Genomic DNA, 23,082 nt, shown 5'->3' on the forward strand with positions numbered 1-23,082 from the left:
TCAGTTCTCCCTTTTCTATTACCAACGAACAAATATCTAAAATACTGAACGTTCCAGAAAACGTCCCAGAGGAATAATTCTCCAAAGCTGAGCCAAAATACGTTCTCAGAGGTCAGCGATGTGTGGATATTGGAGCACTTAACTAGATAACCTAATTTGGGACATCTTTTCCACAGAAGTTTGTGCCCTGTGAAATAATGCGGTTATAAAGCCGAAAATTAGGGTTCCTCAAGAAAGCGTTTTTATGTGTCAAAATTTTTTTTACGGGGAGCACTTTGAGAAATTGGGTTTCAGCGTTTTTTTAATGTATTATGGCGCCTAAAATTCATAAAAGGAAATATTAATGGTTTTTAACAGTTTACAAAGGTCTGAAACATTCCACTGAAAAATACATTTAGCTTAAGTAACATTGCACATGCTTCGTCGTAATGCAGATCTTAAGGGCAACAACGAGCAATGGCTCAGGAATTTTTAATAGTCAATACACTCCACATTAAGTAATGATTTCAACTAAAAATCTCCTCGGCACATAAATTACAGTTGAATACATTCTTACCTTATATAAAATCTATGAGCTATTTAGTAACATCATTGTGACATAGGAAAAAGCAGCCGCATCGTCTAACGAGGTTTACGTACAAAATTATATTCATCATCAAATTTACTATTCTCAAGGCATGGTACAATCTGACTTCACAAATTCAATTTATTACACGCATTATATAACTTGAAGATACGAAAGTCACCCAAAACTCTTGGTGTCACTCGTCTACTGTATTTAAAAAAAAAAAAAAAATAAAAAAAAAAACAACATGCGGCCTTTAAGGTACCAAAACTCTCCCCGAAATCAGTTCGTGAAAGAAAGGCATCTTGGATTTCACTTGACCTACAGAAGATTTTCAGGAAAATAAATGTCTTTTGGGGACGAAGTAAAAAACCATTAGCATTATCAGCATTACTGGACCGCATTTCAAAATTAAGATGTTTCAGATTTTAGGATATTCCTTGAGGATCCCTTGCCTTAAGTTGGCCTGGAATTAGTCACCTGATCTATCAAACCCAAGCAATTTTTCTTTTTGTGGCTTCAGGTGCGTTGTCCACTGCAACAATATACTACAAGCATAAACATATATTGATAACGCAAGCACACAACACTGAATTACTCCAGATTCAATATCAGGGCGCGTGTTGAAGAACCTTAAAAACATGTCTCCCTGAAAAACACGTCCAGTTGAACTATGACGGCGTTTATGGCTGATAAAGGCTCATGACTCTGCAAGTTGATTTTTCATCGTTTACCGAGAGATACACTGAGGGAGAATGGCCATATAAAGCTTATAAATTGCGCCATGAAATCATGTTGTTGTGTTGGGAGAAGTCGTTCCCTTCTCTCTCTCTCTCTCTCTCTCTCTCTCTCTCTCTCTCTCTCTCTCTCACTTAAATAGCTTCAACATTTGTCAGTCGAGATATAGGATTTTATTCTGGGAGTACGATCTTAATCGCGCTTGGGTACGTTTTGAAGACACCGAACGCTGCAATATTCTTCGTATTGCTTACTCATAGTGCTGTGTGTAATCTCGGAACAATTTTATTCAAAATTAAAAGTTTCCAATTGTACGCATATATATATATATATATATATATATATATATATATATATATATATATATATATATATATATATATATATATATATATATATATATATATATATATATATATATATATATATATATATATATATATATATATATATATATATATATATATATGTGTGTGTGTGTGTGTTCTAGGAATGAGGAGGAGAGGATGACCTATGGAAAGACCATACCTAGAAAGGGACTGCTTGTGTCCATCTTGTCTTGGCATTCCGTAAAGGAGAGCATCCCTGGAAACCACACGTGAAAAGAAAGAAAGATAAAAAGAGGAAGAAAGAAAAACAGGAAGTAAGAAAGAAAGGAAAGCGTAAACTGATCAGCTCTCGGAGGGAAGTTGGGGGTCGGGGAAAAAGTTTGTAAAACCGTGATGAGGTTAAAGGGTAAAGAGGCTGTGAGAAACTGTTAACTTTCCTTTTCCACGCCGAGTACTGGTCACTCTCCCAAGACGGTATGAGTTTTATGGCGTCTTTCTTCTTCTTCTTCTTCTTCTTCTTCTTCTTCTTCTTCTTCTTCTTCTTCTCCTCCTTCTTCTTCATCTTCTTCTTCTTCCAAGGGGAGCGAAGTCGCGTTGGCAGGAAAATTTCTGACGCGTCAGGTAGCTTGTTGGAGTGGAGGAGATGGCACGATTCGGAGACATTTTTCGACTGTGAATTCTTTTTCTCCTGCCCCGTCTCTTTTATATGCTAAAGATGCAATGCGTATTCGACGATAAATTTCATACCTCCCTTCATGCGGTTACATAGAAGTCTAGACGTCGTCCATCTTTTAGGGAATGACAAACAGGAACGTTTGCGAGCACATACTTACAAAAAAACCTAAATACATACATACGTACATATACACATAATACATATGCAAATGCGTACATGAACTTACACTGCATTTGTATTCACTCAGTATAAGATAAGCATGCAAATAAATTTAGAGAGAGAGAGAGAGAGAGAGAGAGAGAGAGAGAGAGAGAGAGAGAGAGAGAGAGAGAGAGATCAGCAGCAGAAAGACACGATACAGAAAACAGAAAATAGTTTTCGATGATCTGTCAATTGCAAAGATTTTATGACCTATTCTTACAATCACTATAAGAAAAACACCAAACTCAAACGGCTACTCAAAATATAAAGGACCATTATATACTCCACATATCATAACTCATATTTCAGTTCGACGGTTTGTATTTAACCTTTCATTACAGAAATCCTTCCCTCCTTTCACCTCTGGTTCTTACCACACAAATCTTCTTCTAAAGGATCAGAACAGATTTCAGCTCTGGGATGAAGGATTAGGTCCTCGGAGATTATGAACTGACGCTGGAGGTTCAAAACTTAAGGAGGGAAGTTTTATTTTTCACTACTTTTATTTATTTATTTATTCGTTTGTCTATTTGGTTCACCGTCTGCTGATCTGTTTACAGTCCCGCGTCTCACAAATATCTTTCCACACATAATTTTTTTCCATCTATATAGGCTTGTTTCTCTTTATAGGCCTGTCTTTATAGGCCTGTTTCTCCATCTACACAGGCCTGTTTCTCTCGATCTTTATATGCCTGTTTCTCTCCATCTACACAGGCCTACTTTCTCTCCATCTTTATAGGCCTTTTTCTCTCCATCTTTATAGGCCTGTTTCTCTCCATCTTTATATGCCTGTTTCTCTCCATCTACACAGGCCTGTTTCTCTCGATCTTTATATGCCTGTTTCTCTCCATCTACACAGGCCTATTTCTCTCCATCTTTATAGGCCTGTTTCTCTCCATCTTTATAGGCCTGTTTCTCTCCATCTACACAGGCCTGTTTCTCTCCATCTTTATAGGCCTGTTTCTCTCCATCTTTATATGCCTATTTCTCTCCATCTACACAGGCCTGTTTCTCTCCATCTATATAGGCCCGCTTCTCTCCATCTATATAGGCCTGTTTCTCTGTCTCCTATGCTGATTAGCTATTCGCCTGAATACCCAAGTAGTTTATATCAATTCACTTTTTCATCCGTTAGTTTTCATACTGTTATTCTCTCTCTCTCTCTCTCTCTCTCTCTCTCTCTCTCTCTCTCTCTCTCTCTCTCTCTTGTGTGTGTGTGTTTCTCTCTCTCTCTCTCTCTCTCTCTCTCTAACTACCTATAAATAAAATTTATAACCGGGGTTGGTGGACGCGACCCCGTTATTCCTTTATTTAAACCATCTACCGACCGTTTCTCAAGAAATGTCAGCGCATAAAATGAATCCTCACGCCTCGGGGAACAAAACAAGATAGGAGCAAATGTAAAAATCCCTTCCCCAAAATCCTTTGTGAATACAAGCGTAATAGAGGTTAATATGGAACATGTTCTCGGAGCCATTAAGTAAAAATTCAGGAAGACAGCCGAGAAAAATCTCTAGAGATACGAGAAATACAACAGTCTGGGGTCACGTCCTCGCCATTAGAGGGGAATTTATAGAAAATGGGTTATTCCGTAATGAAAACGGTTTGAATTTTGATGCAAGCTTTTCGTTGATCATATATATATATATATATATATATATATATATATATATATATATATATATATATATATATATATATATATAAATATATATATATATATATATATATATATATATATATATATATATGTATGTATGTATATGCCACTGTAAAGCAATATAAAATAAGCTGTAAAGCAATATAAAATAAGCTAAGAAAATTCAGCCTAAGATCTGCAGTGGGGGATAACGCATCATATGGACCCAGTTTCAAAGAGGAAGCACCGCATTTGAGGGGAAATGGGGTCAACGAGGGGAAAAAAACCTTTTCCCCGAGGCTGATAAGGTAATGGTAGGAAACCATGACGGAAAAAAAACATTATTTTATTTTAAATGAGCTTGATAAAAGAGTAAAACAGAATTGTCCCTTGATGAAAAATTTTTTTATTCTTTCCTTAGCCTCTGCTGGTATGTCTCGATAACCAGATTTTTATGTGAGTTAATTTACCTTTAGTTTCTTTTTGAAAATTGGATTTACGATTTGGTTTAATTACTCAAGCAACAAGTTGATTATTTCTCTCTCTCTCCCTCTCTCTTTTGAATTCTCCAGAAGACTGAAATTCCATTCGGCAAGTTTGTACTTATTTTTCGAATCTTCCATCAGAATTCGTCGTTAAATTTTGGAGTTCCAAGAGAACAAATGAAGAAATTACAGGTAATTCTCTCAAATTCTGAAACGTTTCCCAATCGGAATTCAACTAAATGATTCTCGTGGGAAGAACTGATGTCAGTTACATTTACCATTGCTAATAAAGAACAGTGCGAATGGTTCTATACATACATACATACATACATACATACATACATACATACATACATACATACCATCTCCGTCGACATACACACATATATAAACATACAAAATACAAAATGAGAGGTTACATACAAACTAAGCATTGATCCATCTCCGTCGACTAACAGCCAATTTACGAAATAACGATGCTTACAAAAAGTAATCTGGCTTGGTGTTTCTCCTACAGGCCAAAACCTCCTGCAGCAGGTGCAATGAGTCAAAACACAGGCACAATAGTCACGCACGCGGGCTGGAAGATATGGAATGAAGATGTCCCCAACACCTGGCCCCATCGTTATCGGCAGGTGCCTAAATCTTTCAAACATTTAGAAAAAATATGTATCAAAATACTTGGCAAATGAGAGGTTACGAACTGAATGTATTCTTTTGTCTATTTTCATTACTGGCGTATGCCTATTTCGTGGAAGCAAACTATATGTGTATTTATATGAAATTCTCCTTTGTTTTCCTCTTTTTGTTTTCCACACCCACGAAGTCAGAATCACAAGGCTAAATTACCTTAAATTGTTGCTACCTGTACATATACCACGGATATGTATATATATACACATATATGTATACATATACATACATATACAGTATACAGTATATATAACGCTGTGTATGTGGGTGTTAATAAACATGATCATGATCAATTTACTGCTGCGCGTGAGTATATAAGCCCTTGATATATTACACGGTAATGACCCAAGTTCATCACTGCCCATTTGAAATAGATCCCCATTATTTGCGCGGCAATTAGGTCATCAGTCGGATGAAATAAGGGGGGATTATCCCCGCCCATTATTGGATTAAACCTGATTAATAGTAATGTGACAAAACGTAAAGTATACAGGTAGACAGAACAATCATTGCAGCTTTGCCTAATCTGTAGGTCTTCCTCTCTGCGCACAGGTGGGGCGGTCCCTGAATTTGGAAACATGCGGATTTTATGCAAATAAAGGACGCTCACACATACACACACACACACCTGGGTACGCACTTAAACAGGCACACGTATGTATGTATGTATGTATATATAATTATATATACATATATATATCTATAGATATATACACACGTATATATCGTATATTTTTTTATCACTAACTGATGCATGTGCATGTTGTAAATGTCAACATATACATACATTTAGATGTTTATGCGCCTATGCTTGTGATTTCCTTCTCTTTATTTCTGAACGCTCATATTTTAACATTCCCTTACGTCATTCTTTGGTTGAAATGCTGAAACACTAATCTATTCTATTTCATATTTTATAAGTTATATGTAAATGAATGAGCCTCCACTTAAATGAGGGAAGTGAAATTGATGTAACACGGATTCGTTCATGAGGAAGAAACACAACTGACGTAATACGGTTGCGTTCAAGAGGAAGCAGTAAAACGGATGTCACATGACTCCTCTCATAGTAAATGATACATAAAACTGCTATAACACGTTACCGCCTATTTCACGTGGACGTAATAAACAGATGTGATATGGCTTCGTCAAAGTGTACATAGTGGACCTGGTGTGACTGGAAACAATATTAAAAATTACATGACAACGTATATACATTATAACATGATACTTTTCAACTATTACGTACAAATCCAGATATTCATGTACAAATGCTTTTCAAACGTCCATTAAAGGCGTACTTGCGATTACCTTCATGTAAAATAAAAAAAAAAATCCGTACTGAGTAAATTAAGAAATATGGTAATATGCATGTGTGTACTCTTACAATTTTGTCACGATAATGTATGTTGTCTACTTATGCCGATTCATAGACAGGAAAAAGGTGTCTGTTGGTGGGGGGCGGGGCGGGGGGCGTTGTTGAGCGTAATGCTACCGCTCATACTTTATAATTACGTGTACCACCATTCTTCTACGTTGAAATACCCGGTCTTGTCAAACTTTATCTATTCCTTTTACATTCCCTTAACTAGCCAAATACCAAGCATTCAGTCCCGCGATGCCTAACTAATAAAACAGTTTTTAGCTAGTAAATTTTTGCATAAAACACACTCAACAGAAAAGAGTCAACTTGCGAGTACTTACACAGCCATTTCAGCCTCTTCGTCGTTGTCCTCGCTTCGTTGGTCGTCGGTACGAATCGTCCTGGGGGGAGCCGCGTTCAGCCGCCCCCTGAGCGAACACCAACACAGACCCAACGTGACAACCAGGAAAGCCACCATGTTCACCAGCGACGTCAGGAATATCACCACGATGATGTCGTTCGTGCTGTAGCAGCTGCCGGCGGCTGCCAGGGCCGCGGCAGCCATCTCGTTCGACGGCGTCTGAGATTTCCGAAGCGTTTCGTGATTCAGGAGGACCAGCGGGGCCGAGGAAACTTCTCGTATGGACGATGACGGCAGCATCGACTGCAGGAGCACCTCTGCAGGCAGGTCCTCCTCGTTCACTCGCTCGACTCTTCCTGAATTTGCTATGACGATGGCCGGGTATTTAAGGTGGCTGTCTTCCTTGGCTCGTGAAGAAGGTGATGAGGGTGATGATGGGGAGATGGATGGAGCCGGCAGCGGCAGAGAAGGAGGGGTGAGAGGAGGGGAAGGGGAGGTAGGAGATGCGGGGGCGTACTGCGAGTTGGAAGGGGAGGGGAGGGGCAAAATGTAGTGCTTTTCCTTTCCCCAAGCATCGTCTGCAGGCTGTAATTCGGCGGGCGTTGTCCCTAGGGACCCGTGAACCGGAGGACTCGAGATGTGGATGCTGATGGCGGGCCCTCTGCCTTCCACGCTGGGTTGCAGATGACTCTCGTCGATGTATCTCAGATTATTCACTGTCTCTCCCGTCTCGTTCTTCTTTTCTGTTTCGTCCTCTTTCTTGTGTTCGTACTTGTAACTCAGTTCGGTGGATATGGCTGGGCCTATGGTGGCGTAGTTGCTCTGTCTTTGGGCTGAATAATTTTTCGAAACGGATATTTTGAATTGTTCTCGATCGATGAAAAGTTCCGAGTTCTGAAGGGCTGAATTTGGCGCGTTGGCAGGTGCTTGGCGGGTCTCTTCTTCTTCTTCTTCTTCTTCTTCAAATCTCTGGGGTTTGTGTTTTCTGGATTTTTTCGAGTCAGGCTCGTTGGAATTAGCCGAGTGTGTCAGAGGGTCGCCAGTATTGCCAGATAAAGGGTTTAAGACGACAGAAGAAAATGACAAAAGACCCTTTGTGCTTTTCAATGAATCAAGACCTCGTTGTTCAGGCGGTAGAGTCTCTTCCTCACGTGTTATGGAAGACCCAAAAGCTCCTTTATGCTCTCTTACTTGATGGATGGACGATATTATGTCACTCGGCCCTTCTATAGGACCATCTTTCTGATAACTGAGTTCATCGTTCATTGTTGAACTTGTGAACAATGCGCCTGGTTGCAAATGAGCTCCTTCACCTGCGTCTAAATGGCGGTGGATTTTCGAGCGTATACCTGAGGTCCCAAGAGCGCTTGGTCGTTTGGAAGGCATTTGGGAGACTCTGAACTGGTTGACAGCTGAGTAGATGGGAACTGAGGGATTTTCTTGGGGTACTGTGACCCCTAGGTCATATGACCTGAATCCTGACGGGGTGCTTTTAACGTTTTTCTTATGACTCGTTGCTGTAGTCTTAACCGGCTGGTGGTCGGACCAATCCCCTTCATCTTCTACATCGGGCAACAGCCCTTCGTCCTGCTGATAATGGTAAATTCTCGAGACCGGCTGTGACGTCACGTAGAAGTTATGGCCGTTCCTCTTATCCTGATTCTCATCGACGCCGATGCTGCTGCTGCCGCCGAAGCCGAAACTTCCGAAACTAAAGTCTGTGTCGAGGAGCTCCCGGTTTCCTCTTTCGTGTCTTCTCTTCCCGTGGCGGAGGCGGTGGCGTCTCCTCTTCCCCCTCGAGTTCCTCTGCCTCTTCCCCTCCCGTTCTTCCCACCTCCCCCACTCTTTAATTTCCTCTTCGAGAGTGAGGTCGGAAATCTCCTCCGGCAGGCTTTGGCGGTTATGTGCCGCCGCCGCCGCCGCCGCCGCCGCCTCACTCCTCGCGGATGATGACGCGTCTCGCTTATTTCTCGTCCCGCCCAGGCCGTCTTTATGATTAGAGGGGGGGCCGTCGTTCCCGACTTCATCCAACGGCAAATCTTCCTCATACTTGCCCGCATCGTCCTCCCAATCCTCCTCTCTTCTTTCCTTTTCCTCCTCCTCCTCCTCCACCTCCAAATCCTCCCGCCTCCTCCTCCTCCTCCTCCTCCTCCTCCTCCTCTCGGGATATCCCTCTGCGGAACCATTTGGACTTGAGACTTGGCCTTGAGTCTGCCAGGAGGAGGGGGCGGCAGCGGCAGCAGCAACAGCAGTGGCATTCCGGAGATGTCCCTGAGTGGTGATTTGGGAACCTGGATGTGTCAAGTGGTGATGAGATTCCTCCTGGAAATGGGCGCCGCCCGCATTCGTTTGTCGGGCCGCTAAAGAAGGTCCCGAACGTCCATCCTCTACGTCATCTGTAAGGAGAAGAAAAAACATTTGTTTACAAAACGGTTATTATTTGATAAAATATATAAAATAACCTTTTTCTTTTTTACTAAAGTCACTATTTACATCTACAAATGGAAAACACTCGTTTTTTTTTTTTTTACTAAGTCACTATTTACATCTACAAATGGTTCTTGATATCGTTCAAATTATGCCAAATAACAGCTGAAGATTTACAAATTTCAGCATAGAAAAATAACTAATTACTATAAGTAAAATGAAGACTAGATATAAATATAAACATAATAAATAGCAGCTGTCGACTAAATAAATCCTTGAGTGATACCAAGATGAAGAATTAAATATTTCATATCCCATATTTCTTTATGATGAGTCAAAAATAATTGTTTTCTAACGTGTGTGTGTGTGTGTCTGCTAATAAACTAATGATATAAGATACACAAAAGTTCGCGCTAATCAGAGTCAAAAGTAATTGTTTTCTGACATGAGTGTGTGTGTGCGTGTGTGCGCATGAGAGTGCCCGGTAACCAAACTAATGATAAAAGATACACAAAAGTTGGCGCTAATCAGAAGTTAATCTCCATGTTACAGACGGAACAAATCATAGTAAAGGAAATGGACGGATCATCAATTTTTATGTGTAGGTGCTTTGCGTTTTCCAGGAATATACAATCCCCTTAGGTGAATCTCTCTCTCTCTCTCTCTCTCTCTCTCTCTCTCTCTCTCTTTCTCTCTCTTTGAACCAAGTTAAACGTAGTGGTTTCTTGAAACGGATTACTCGTACAATCGTGATAAAGGGAGGAGCCATAAAAGAGCATGTTGGTAGGTATATTTTAACGACAGGGTTTTAAGGAATACATCTGCAACACGATTCTGAATTGCATATTTAACGTGTAACATATGTGTACAAACTCACCCTAACACCCACAAGCACTTACATACATACACAAGTACATCTAATATATATATACATATGCATGTAATATATATATATATATATATATATATATATATATATATATATATATATATATATTATATATATATATATATATATATATATATATATATATATATAATATATATATATATACAGTATATATTGCGCGTATGCATTTAAGTAAGTGTTTGTGGGTGTTAGGGATGAGAGTGTACACGTATAAATACTCGTCAAATTTGCAATTCAGGATCGTGTTGCAAATTCAGGGTCTTGTTCCTAAACCCGGTCGTTAAGACACCCGCCAACATACTTGTTAATGGTTCCTCCCTTATCATGATTGTAATCTGATTCCAGAAGTCACTATGTGTGTGTGTGTATATATATATATATATATATATATATATATATATATATATATATATATATATATATATATATATATATATATATACGTAATGTAGATGTATCACAGGAAGAAATGAGGAACAAGACATGAACCCCGACCGGCTTCATCTTTAGTGTAAAACATCTTCCCAAATGCTGGTAGATAGTGGTATAAATTTGCATTATATTTGCTAGAGTGAGGGTAAAAACGAATATAAAGACCACTGAAAATATATTAGCACCTGACAGGAGGAGGAGGAGGAGGAGGAGGAGGAGGAGGAGGAGGAGGAGGATGAGGAGGAGGAGTCATAATCTTATCTGTGACCGAAATAACCGCTCCATTAACAAATCTTATTTTTTCCATGCAGGTAGGCTCACACCGTTGCCTTCAAGCCCTAACACATTTACGAGTGCCAGTTGTGTGTGTGGGGGCCGTTCTACACTGTATAACTGTTCGTATTTCACATATTAATTCGATACGAATAGTACATTAATCAATAATCTGTATCAATGAAGTCGTACTCGCGTTTATGACTAGACAATTAATAACATATCTTGATTGTTTATGCAAAGTGTTTCTCAATGAACTTCTAATTATGTACTTTGTGCACCCATACCAATGAAAAAATATATAATTGGATAATTACGGAATTGTATCAAATTAATGAGTACAGTAGATTTGAAGCAGTTTGCTTTGATGTAATATGATTCGGAATGGACGTTAATGAATTGCTACATAATGAAGACTTACCCCATCAGATGTATATATAAGAATTACTAATCTTTCCTGTATCTTTCAAAAGATCTCCCGATGTAAATTACCGTGAGTAAAAACATGAATATTTTGTATTGTTTTCCTTTAAATAAGGAAAATGTATTTTTCGTCCAAGGTAACGCTTAAGCTTTCAGAAAACTGTCCATTACTGCAGGAAGTCAAGGCATTAATTTCCTTCATATTTATATTAGGAAACCGTCTTTTTCGTCAATGCTTACCATTTTTATTTTATAATTTCGAATAAAAGTGTTCTTGGAAACAGAATTCCATTACCCTCAGACATTTCAAGGCTCCGCTGGGATCAAAGAGAACAGAAAACTGAAGTATAATGGATCAAAATGGATGTTTTATTGATAAATTTGCAGAGAAAGGAAATGATGAAAATTCGAATAGGTTTCGCTGCTCTCTCTCTCTCTTTCTCTCCTCCTATTATTTCCTAAATTATATTTTTACCCACAGCAATTTTATGTCTTAATTCTTTCTTATTGCTTTATTCCATTCACTTTCTCCTTGAAACCTTTTTTTTAAAAAATTCGACCCTTTTTCTTTCTACTCTTTTTCCCAATTTTTTTTACCCTCTTTTCACGATTTTCCTTTTCCTTGTCTTCCCAACACTCAAATATAAGTCAAACGAGCACTTCATCTCTTTAGAAACAGCGAATTACAAAATGATATGGACAAACACACACAAGGAAAAGTTTGCCTTCAATAAGGTACAGTTTAGCATATGCCAATCTCTCTTTAATAATGTTGTAAATAAATACACACACATATACTGTATATGTATATATATATATATATTATATATATATATATATATATATATATATATATATATATATATATATATATATATATATATATATATATATATACTGTATATATAATATATTCCTTACTATTTATGGGCATGATCTTCATTGGAATTCTTTGAAAACTGAAACGAAATGAAGAATTACTCCTTGCTCAAGCCGAGGTTCAACCCCAGGTCAGGAGGAGAAATTTATTCAGCCCTTTAATCAAGGTCAAAATGGCGAGTTATGGGGAAAGGCTTGAAAGCTGCCAGAAGTAATTTTGTATTCGATAGTGTAGGAACCCAAATTGGGCAAAGTGGTCTACTCCAGCACATCAAAAGACTTCACCGCTTTCAGAAAAGAGGGGTCAGTTGATTAAAAAAAGCGAGAAGAATGTAGGAAATTCCAGATTCGGAGACACAAGTCGTGAGAAAGGCTGATCATATCGGTTGACGCTTGGGTTTGTGACTTCCACATGGTATCTGTGGGAACGCGAATCCAGAGGTACACAGAGGGACTAGAAAGTATCTAGGAGGACTGAAAGGTATTTCTTTCCTACAGAAAATGTTGAGTTATCACTATGCGTAAGAAACAGCAGACTTACAACACGAATAGAATGATAGAACATGAAGCACAGGAAGAACAGGTCAAAGATGGAGAAAAATTAAAACTGAATGCAAATACTTAAGCATACTATATATAATATTTCTACCACTATGTATCATATCTCTACCACTATGTATCAGTTCTTCATTGGAGGGGTGGGTAGAACTTTCGGCTAGCACGCTGTTGGCCCAGCGTTCGACTCTCCGGGCGGCCAATGAAGAATTAGAGGAATTTATTTCTGGTGATAGAAATTCATTTCTCGTCATAATGTGGTTCGGATTCCACAGTGAGCTGTAGGTCCCCGTTGCTAGGTAACCAGTTGGTTCTTAGCCACGTAAAATAAATCTAATCCTTCGGGCCAGCCCTCGGAGAGCTGTTAACCAGCTCAGTGGTCTGGTTAAACTAAGATATACTTGAACTTAAACCACTACATACTAGTCAGTCCTCTGAAAACGTCTTAGATATAAAGTTGAAAACGGTGAGGATTTATACCCTGTGTTTCATTTTTCCCTTTGGTAAAAATGTTTAAGTAAAATAAATATATAATAGCATTATCGACATTAGGTGGACTGGAGAATGGAGATTGAAACAGCAGTCAATTATGGTTTTATTTCATAATAACTGAAAGTTTCCTTAATTGTACGTTGTCATCGAGTAAATCACTCCTTTTAAGCATTACACTGGCGCAGTCTTTGCACCGCTGCATGCATAAAAGTGTATGACGCATACATGTTTATGCGCACAATGTGCTCGCATACTCGTGAGAATATAAAAAAGTGTATGACTCATACACGTTAATGAGCCCAATGCGCGCGCATACTCGTGACAATTTATATAAAAAAGTGTATAACTCATACACGTTTATGCGCACAATGCGCGTATACTCGTGAGGATATATAAAAAAAGTGCATGACTCATTCACATTTATGCGCCCAATGCGCGCGCATACTCGTGAGAATATCCAACCCTGCCTACATCTGTTCCTGTGACTAAGAACCAGGATTCTTAAAAAACGCTTTAACCTCATTCTTAAGAACGCCGAAATAATTCATAATTTCTCCCCATTAAGAAAAACTTCAAGAGTAAAGAGAGCATTTTCATAAGAATAAAAACATCCTCTCCGATAACACTGGAGGAGAATTATTCTTTTCGCCCCGAAAGGAAGTCGAATCCTCATGCGTAATATTTCAAGATTTTCATCTTATCTAATATCTTGGGGGTAAAACCCTCGGAAGTTTTCCTGTAAGTTTTGCTTAAAGTTAAGCCGCAAATGGATTACGGTCATTAGATCACTTGAGACTCGGAAGTTACTAAAGAAAAAAAAAAAAAAATAAGGGAACATTAGTCTGACCATTACTCCCATAATGCCAGAATGGTAAAATAAATTCCTTAAAAAATATTCATCGATATATATAAATAATATCTATCTATATATATAAATATATATATATCTATCTATCTATCTATATATATATATATATATATATATATATATATATATATATATATATATATATATATATATACATATACATATATATACATCGAATGACTGAATGACTTAGTATAGGCTAGAGACGTTCATTAAATGTTTTTGATCAATAACCCTATATTCCACTGTATAATAAGTAATATAAGCAATACAGACCCTTAAAAAATGGTACCCATTAACAAAACTAACAAAAGCTTCTATCACATTAACTGAAGCCTTTAGGCGGCAATATTGAAAAATCATAAAATCATGATATCGACTCTGTGTATCACTGCGTCATCTATAAGTAAGATGATCGCGTGCCATTAAGTAAGAGTTATAGCCAAACTTATTATCAAAAGTCGTAAAATTATATCTCCTTGTCTTTTCCCAGAGGGCTATTGGATTTAATGACTATTTCCCTCTGTTGGCTTTTCGAACTCTATTGTGGCCTCCCTCTGATTTTCGGGATGGGTTTGGGCTCCAGTGCCCATAGCCCATAGATGTTCAAGAAAGTTTACCAAGGATAATACACTACCTTGACATTTTTATTGTGGACTTGGCCCTATTTCATATATGTATGAATGTATAAATATGTGTGTATATATATACACACACAATTTGTGCCCCGAAAGTGTGTTAAAATACACGAAAGTACTTAGCACTCTGTCGTTTCATTCTTAACTTTCCCAGTGGCATCAGCTAATATATACATACATACATACATACATACATACATACATACACACACACACACAAACACACACACACACATATATATATATATATATGATGTACGTAATCAACTATTCATGAAGGCTTACAAATACGTACATGCTCACATTCAGAAGCATACAGAGAGAGAGAGAGAGAGAGAGAGAGAGAGAGAGAGAGAGAGAGAGAGAGAGAGAATCTGTGTTTATACTCCTCGAAGATTTGCTGACGAGAACTGTCGAGTCCCCGCTTGATCTTGTTGATTTAGCGATGATGAGTTCCGGGACGAGTGTTGTTTTTCCTCGGCTGCTATCTAATCTGGAGTGAGAGACGAGTGCGCCCGAATTCAATTGGGCAGCTCAGTGAACTTGCGCCATAGCCCCCTGTGCCACGGTGTGAATATTAAGGCCCACATCACTGATGGAAATTAAGAGGAGGACTATGATGATACTGGACGGACTGATTGAGCGAATGAGGGGTTCGTCTAGACTGGCGTTACGAGATCGATGGTTATCGAGGAAGGAAAATAGTGATTTGCTGTTGCTCTACAATAAATCATACCTACTCGAGAAAGCACGCTTGACTGGAAAGAGAGAGAGAGAGAGAGAGAGAGAGAGAGAGAGAGAGAGAGAGAGAGAGAGAGAGAGAGAGAGAGAGAGAGAGAGAATGTTATTTACACTGTAGCGAACAATGGCAATTTTTACACTGAGCAAAATTAGTTATGAAAAACAACGAACGTTAATCTATAGGTCAAAAAAGGCATGGGTGTGTGTGTATATATATATATATTATATATATTATATATATACATATATTAAATATATAATATATATAAATATATACATAATATATATATATATATATATATATATATATATATATATACATATACATATACATATACATATACATAAGTGATCCATTTAAAAACGCCGACATAAATTTGTTCGTCCAAATTGCAAATGTTATTTTTCATTGAGAGTATGTCTAGGTGGAATTCTATTATACTCTTCACATCACATACTGTGCAACCAATTAACATTTTGTGAACTTTTAGACGAAGCCAAACACGTTACCTCCGTCAGCCCTTTCTATTTTACAGAATGAAATGACTCCAGTATCCAGAAATAAAATATCTCATATCTCTGACTGTTCAGTCACGCAACCAGAAGAGAAGATCTTTTTGTTTACCACACTTCTGTATATTTTTTTTTTGCCGATAAAACTGTCACAGGGACGTACAAAATAGTTCGTTATATACCTAATTTCGCAATAAAGAATTCGTTACATACCTACAATTTTAAGTTAATTTATTTCAACTGGGACCGGGGATTTCACTTTCATTCGTTATAAGCCTGAATTCGTTACAAGCCTGTATGTTATAAACGAACTTTACTGTATATCTTTGTTCACAATAAGTGCAACATACATCAGTTATTAAACAGATATAAAAAGACAAGAAACAATATATATATATACATATATAAATAAATAAATAATGTTTATATATCTATATATAAAATATTATATATATATATATATATATATATATATATATATATATATATATATATAAATAATGTTTATATATATATAAACCAAAAATAAACCAAAAACCAACTGTTGTTATTCATTTCCCTCAACTGCAATCCTGCGTCCGTAATCCCTAATTAGTTACCTAACCTTCTACCATACATGAGGCAGTTCAATAGGTTCCTTCACATTTAAACTTAATCTTTTTTACCATTTCTAACTTAATGTAAAGACAACCGAATAATTTATGTCCTTTTTATATACACTGCGTACAGATCATGTAATTAGTTTATGTTCAGTGTATGTGTGCCCAATTGCGCATGTGTTTGTGCTGAAGCCTCAAAACAAACATTACAAATATTCACTCTACCTTTATAAAGTTTCAGAATTACGATTGCTAGAGCAGTCTGAGAGAGGTGTCGTAGACAATGAATAATCACCATTAATATTTAAAATTACCAACTTGTTTTCGCAACTTTCAGGCTTGGGTGCAACTGCAAAATCAATTAAAAATCGACCTCCATCCTTCCTGCACATTAACGTGAAAAAAATGTGTAATGAGGAGCCGAGTCCACACATAAATACGGCCTGGCAGGCATTAACACAGACCCGAGAGCTTATTAATAACAGCAAAAAAGACAACGCTTCATGGCTCATTCCGAAGTCATTCACGCCGCGAGGCTTCATTAAACCAGTTTCGTTCAGCCTTAAACGCGTCGCATCATCAAGGAGCATTCCATATTTCATTTACAATCAGGGCCGGGCTTCAGAGAGCCTCTGTTGTTTATAAGACGTCATCGAACGGGCACCAAAATTCGCATTATCGGATGGGCGGACTACTACTTGCGCCCGAACTTTTGACATTAAGAACGGTTTAGGAGCAGAAAAGTTCTGACAGCGCCCGCTGGCAGATGCAACATAAACATTATGCCAAAGGGAGGCCGGGGACGGGGGGGATGGGGGAGAGAGAGAGAGAGAGAGAGAGAGAGAGAGAGAGAGAGAGAGAGAGAGAGAGAGAGACTGGAAAAAATGGGCCTGGGTAAAAAAATATATAGAGAATGGAATACAACAACGAGAGATAATCTGGAATAAATAACCATATGTGTGTGTGTGTGTTTGTGAGAGAGAGAGAGAGAGAGAGAGAGAGAGAGAGAGAGAGAGAGAGAGAGAGAGAGAGAGAAATCAGTCTGGATAAAAGACGGAATAAAACCACTTAAGATAATCTGGAATAAAAACACGTGCTCGAGAGAGAGAGAGAGAGAGAGAGAGAGAGAGAGAGAGAGAGAGAGAGGACATACGTAGTATAACTAAATTTTGACAATATTAGAAATAACAATCCAAAAAGGAAAGGGTAGATAAAATACCGACAAGAGAGAACCAACCAGTTGAGAGAAAACTACCAAAATGAACGACAAAAGCTGTAGTAAGAGACGTCCCATTATACACAAGAGCTACAAGAAGCGCTTCTCTACGTCGTCCGGCATTTGTATAACTCTACTGCAACGCACACAGACTCTCTACATGCATGTCCTACAGGATACGCTGCTTTACATCACCTGGCGTTTGCATAACTGTCCTGTAAAGCACACATGGTACATACGTGTTCTAAGCCTCTCTAGCCATGTTCTTTATATGTGCTCAAACTTATTACAATTTTTCAATTTTCTGACACGATATTGAAATACAACATTCGTCAAAGTTTCCTCCCACTTTGATCTACCATCAACATTCACCAGCCTCACAAATAATCACTACATCCGTCTTAAATATTATGCCTATGTTGCAATAATTACTTTACTCCATTTCACCTGGCTGACTGATTGACTTTATATTATCAAACAGTCAGTCCGTCGATCTTTAAATTTATGTCTCTGTTGGTATGATTATTTCAGCATCTTTAACCTAACTGACTGACTGATTTCATATTATAATGGCGTTACAAAGAGGGCAGTCGCCGATGCCAATCTTCAAGATTCACTTAGTATTTCTGCAAGTTCTATGCTCAATAAATCATGACAGAGGCAACTAGACAGATTCAGAGATATACAAATTCCAACATACCACGATATTCACATATCATAGGATTCAATATTGTTGCTGAAATGTGGTTACAACAGAATAAGTGAAGACGATTTCGAGTAAATATGAAGAACCGGGAGAAAAAAATAGACAAAATTTCAAGGGGGCGGAGAAAACTGCTCTGAGGAAAAATAAATGGAAACATTAGATTAAAAACTCCTCACCACTTCTCTGCCCAAAAATGGAGAACTGCAGTATTTGCAAAATTTTCGAAATTGAGATATACCACCTATTGGGCTCGTGAAACACTATACAAGTTACTACAGCTTCAGAACGATTCTTCAATGCTTTATTTAGGGGGTCCCATTTGCAGTATCTGCAAAATCAGTAGTAAGGCAAGGGGAAGCTGCAGTATCTACCATTCTTCTCAGTTTTGTATCTTTGCAGATACTGCAGTCTTCCATTTTAGGGCAGTTATGCTTGGTTGCATTTAACAAAATCATGCTTGGTTGCATTTAACAAAATCCAGAGGATTTTTCTTAACTGCTAAAAGCCTTTATGGCAATCTGGATGGCTGGATACCCTGGAGGACACCAGATCAACGTCTCTCTATTCTTGCTACTGGACTCGTGTGACTACCACTCTCTTAATTCCAGTGTTACTTCATCCATTTTTTGTACTTCTTGAAATCAGTCGTCCAAACGTTCCTACCACTCATACATTATCAGGCTCGATATTTTGATACAAACGTTTTGTTGCAATCATAGGGGAGTGTGTATGCATACATACATACATACATATACATACTGTATATGTTTATATGTATGTATGTATACACACACATACTGTGTATATATATATATATATATATATATATATATATATATATATATATATATATATATATATATATATATATATATATATATATATATATATAGAGAGAGAGAGAGAGAGAGAGAGAGAGAGAGAGAGAGAGAGAGAGAGAGAGAGAGAGATTTGTAAAGCAGTACCACTACAAAATGGGAAAATGACTAATTTTAGTTTGCGTTAGAACACAGGAAAAGGGACTAATGTTTCATCAGACGCTATCGTTATCGGACTGCCGCAAGGAAGTTCGTTTTGTGTTGCGAGATCTTAGATATTTTACTTTACCTTGATCATTCTCCAGTCCTAATAATAATTTACATAAATTACTAAATACATAATACTTTGTTTTTCATATATATGTATTTTATATATATATATATATATATATATATATATATATATATATATATATATATATAAACCTTTTTTCCACCCATCCACAAACACACAAACATGTAACACACATAATTACCAAAGCTCGATTACTTCTATGCAACGACCTTTTACATAAATCAATCAGTCAGTTGCCTCAAAGACACGCCGCGTAGCTTTCTCTGAGACTGAGAGAAACTCCTCTTTCATTTTAGGAAAGTCGCGAAAGTCGTTCATTTGGATAAAGGAAAGTAGATCACAAAAACCTATAAGTGAATCTTATGAAGGGTGCGTTCTCTATAAAATCGTTTCTCAAAGCACTCAAAAAATCGAACGCTGGAATCAACGACATCCATAAAAGAAGACACATGGCCATCACATATTCAAAACGTACTGCTTCGCAGAACCGGGCAAGGGGAAAACACTTTTGCAATTTTGCTGTGCACACACACACACACACACACACACACACGTCGACCTACAACGTGTAAAATGGAACGACCTTCCCGGAGAGAGAAAAAAAGAAAAAAGTCATGAAAAAGAACTGAAACTCCATGTTTGACCGGACACCAGCCCAGCAGCGCGGCAGAGACGACACAATATAGCGTAGGTGTCATGACAAAATGGATATCGCGCGCGCGCGAGCGCGTATATGTATACACGTGGGGACCGTTGTCCTCCAATCCTCTTTCCCGGCCTTCCCAATCCATATTTTAACCGGAGGGGAAAAAACCGGAGGGGAAAAAATAGGGGCCGGGGGTAAACCAATTCGACAGATTGATCCCTTGCTCTTACACGAGCTAACCCATATTCCAAGGCAAACATAACCTTTTGTGCTTTGTATTTGAACTGTCAAGTGGGTCGTTTCGAAAAAAAAAATAAATAAAAAAAAGAAATCCCAATATAATATCGAGGTCAACACACGAACCAATCACGTTCAAGGGTCATCCGGAGAGCCATCGAGCTAATGACATTTAACTAAGGTAAACAATGTGAAGATTCTTTTCCTCTCCTCTTTATCCTGAAATTCTATTTCCAGCGAGTTCATACTGGCTGTGAATTCTTCCACGAATGGGATGGCTTATGAATATTCAATTCCTGTTTGGGAAATGCAATTACCTTTTTTTTTTGGAAGTAAAAAAAAAAAAAAACTAACTGATTTGCTGGTCATTATTTCAGCTTTATGTAGCGTTATGGATACCAAGCCTTTCCTATTCTGTTCGAGGAGTTAATTCATAGACATGTTATATGAATCTCACGGATTACTTCGCAATAACTCATAAATATTCTCTTGCCTACTTAACATTTTGCTTGTCTAGGCCTATCCATTTTCTACCTTCTAGTTTTCCATTTCTTAAACTAATCTCATTATTTCGTTCGTCTTTCTTAAAACTACTGTTTTGTTTTATTTGTCTGTCTGTCTGTCTGTCTTTTTCTTGTTATCACGAAGCTTCACAAATGTTTATTCTTTTTGTGCTCGTTTGTCCAAACCTTCCATTAAGGATTCCGTAGAATTACTGTTTGTTTCAAGAATTTACTCGAGAATTTCCTAAAAAAATGCATGAAAAAGTACCCAATGATTAGGCTAAAATTTTGCTAATATTCTACACAACAGATTACCTTAACTCAAAAATTATATTAAATACGATTAAAAGGGATCAGTTTTGACGTAGCAATTTCACAACGAATCCAGCTGGAAATTTCAAGTTTACGGTGCAGTCTAGTCTTGCATGTCGTCATGTGTTTTAAGTCTGTATCTATTCTAGAATTTATCAACCAATTAAAGAGACATAGATTAAACAAATGAATACCTAAGTGTTTTGACAAAAAAAAAATTTTTGTAGGAAACTGTATAATGTGAGGTAATTGAACTGAATTGAATTGAATATAGAATTTAGGCCAAAGACCAAGCACTGGGACCTATGAGGTCATTCAGCGCTGAAACGGAAGGTGAAACAGGAGGGAAACCTCGCAGTTGCACTATGAATCAATTGTTAGGAGAGGGTGGAAAGTAAGACTGAAGAAAGAGAATATGAGAGGAGGTACAGTGAAAGAAACGAAAGGGGTTACAGCTAGGGGCCGAAGGCACGCTGCAAAGGACTTTAAGTAATGCCTACAGTGCGGCGCTCGAGGTGCACTGACGGCACTACCCCCCTACGGGGATAATGTGAACTAATGATCCTTCATTTGTACTACAAAATTCTACTTTATGTACAGTTTTTATTATCATTATACTATAAAAGAAAACAAAGGCAACAAAGGCCCTTTAACAACTCGGGTAACCTTTCACAGAATGCAATATGAGAAAATATAGAGATATAGAAATAAATCAACAAACAAAGTGTCTCTCTCCCTCTCTCTCTCTCTCTCGCACAACCCGACATGCATGGCGTGTCTGGATAATTGATTTTTTGATACTGCTTCATTAGTTCGCGAACGATTGACGATACTTGGCATCTCATTAGTTCTTCTGGCCAGGGAAGAAAAAAAATGACAGAAGGAGAGAGAGAGAGAAAAAAAGCGTTTTATCTAATTTTCGTCCTTCGCCATGCTGGCGTTCAGAGGCGGATCATTTTCCATTAATGTAAGAGGCATTCGCGAGGTGGTGTTCTGCCTGGTGGCTTCTTTCTGTCTTTCTTCATTTTCCTCTAGTCATCTTTATCCATCTACTCTTTCGTTCTTCTCTTCATTTTCCCACTATGGTCTTTCCTTCATCTAATATCGCTCTTTCTCTTCTTACCTACTTCGCTCTTGACATCATCAAATCATCTCTCAGTGCTTCTTTTTCCTTCCCCTTCTCATTCTTTTTTCTCCGTTCTTCACTTCCTCTTTCCTTACTCATTGTAATCATCCTCCATCCTTTCTCACTCTTCCTTTTCTACCCCGTCATCTTTCTTTCTCAGTCATGTACTACGCTGTTACGTATTAGTTTTAACTTACAAGCGTATTTGTAGCTATCGTAGTTTCAAGGAATATACCGAGTGTTAAATTTACTGCCTTCCATTCTATAAGAGAGAGAGAGAGAGAGAGAGAGAGAGAGAGAGAGAGAGAGAGAGAGAGAGAGAGAGAGAGAGAGAGAGTAGCCTTTTATGAATAATTAGTCTACACTGCCAACGTCAAAGATTCGTTTACGGGAAAAATTGGAATGCTGTTATGTCCGTGACTC

General features: G+C 37.9%; 1 protein-coding gene across 3 annotated transcripts in view; it reads right to left on the reverse strand.

Annotated features, from left to right (window-relative positions):
- The window catches only part of LOC136840123 (uncharacterized), a 697,102-nt gene that overhangs the window by 56,177 nt on the left and 617,843 nt on the right, over positions 1-23,082 (reverse strand). For all 3 annotated transcript variants that reach the window (XM_067106519.1, XM_067106520.1, XM_067106521.1), the window contains one exon: positions 7,031-9,446. In XM_067106519.1, the coding sequence (XP_066962620.1) occupies positions 7,031-9,446 (2,416 nt within the window). The remainder of the gene's footprint in view (positions 1-7,030; positions 9,447-23,082) is intronic.

The sequence above is a fragment of the Macrobrachium rosenbergii genome, chromosome 7, assembly GCF_040412425.1.
Source record: "Macrobrachium rosenbergii isolate ZJJX-2024 chromosome 7, ASM4041242v1, whole genome shotgun sequence".
Lineage (NCBI taxonomy): Eukaryota > Metazoa > Arthropoda > Malacostraca > Decapoda > Palaemonidae > Macrobrachium > Macrobrachium rosenbergii.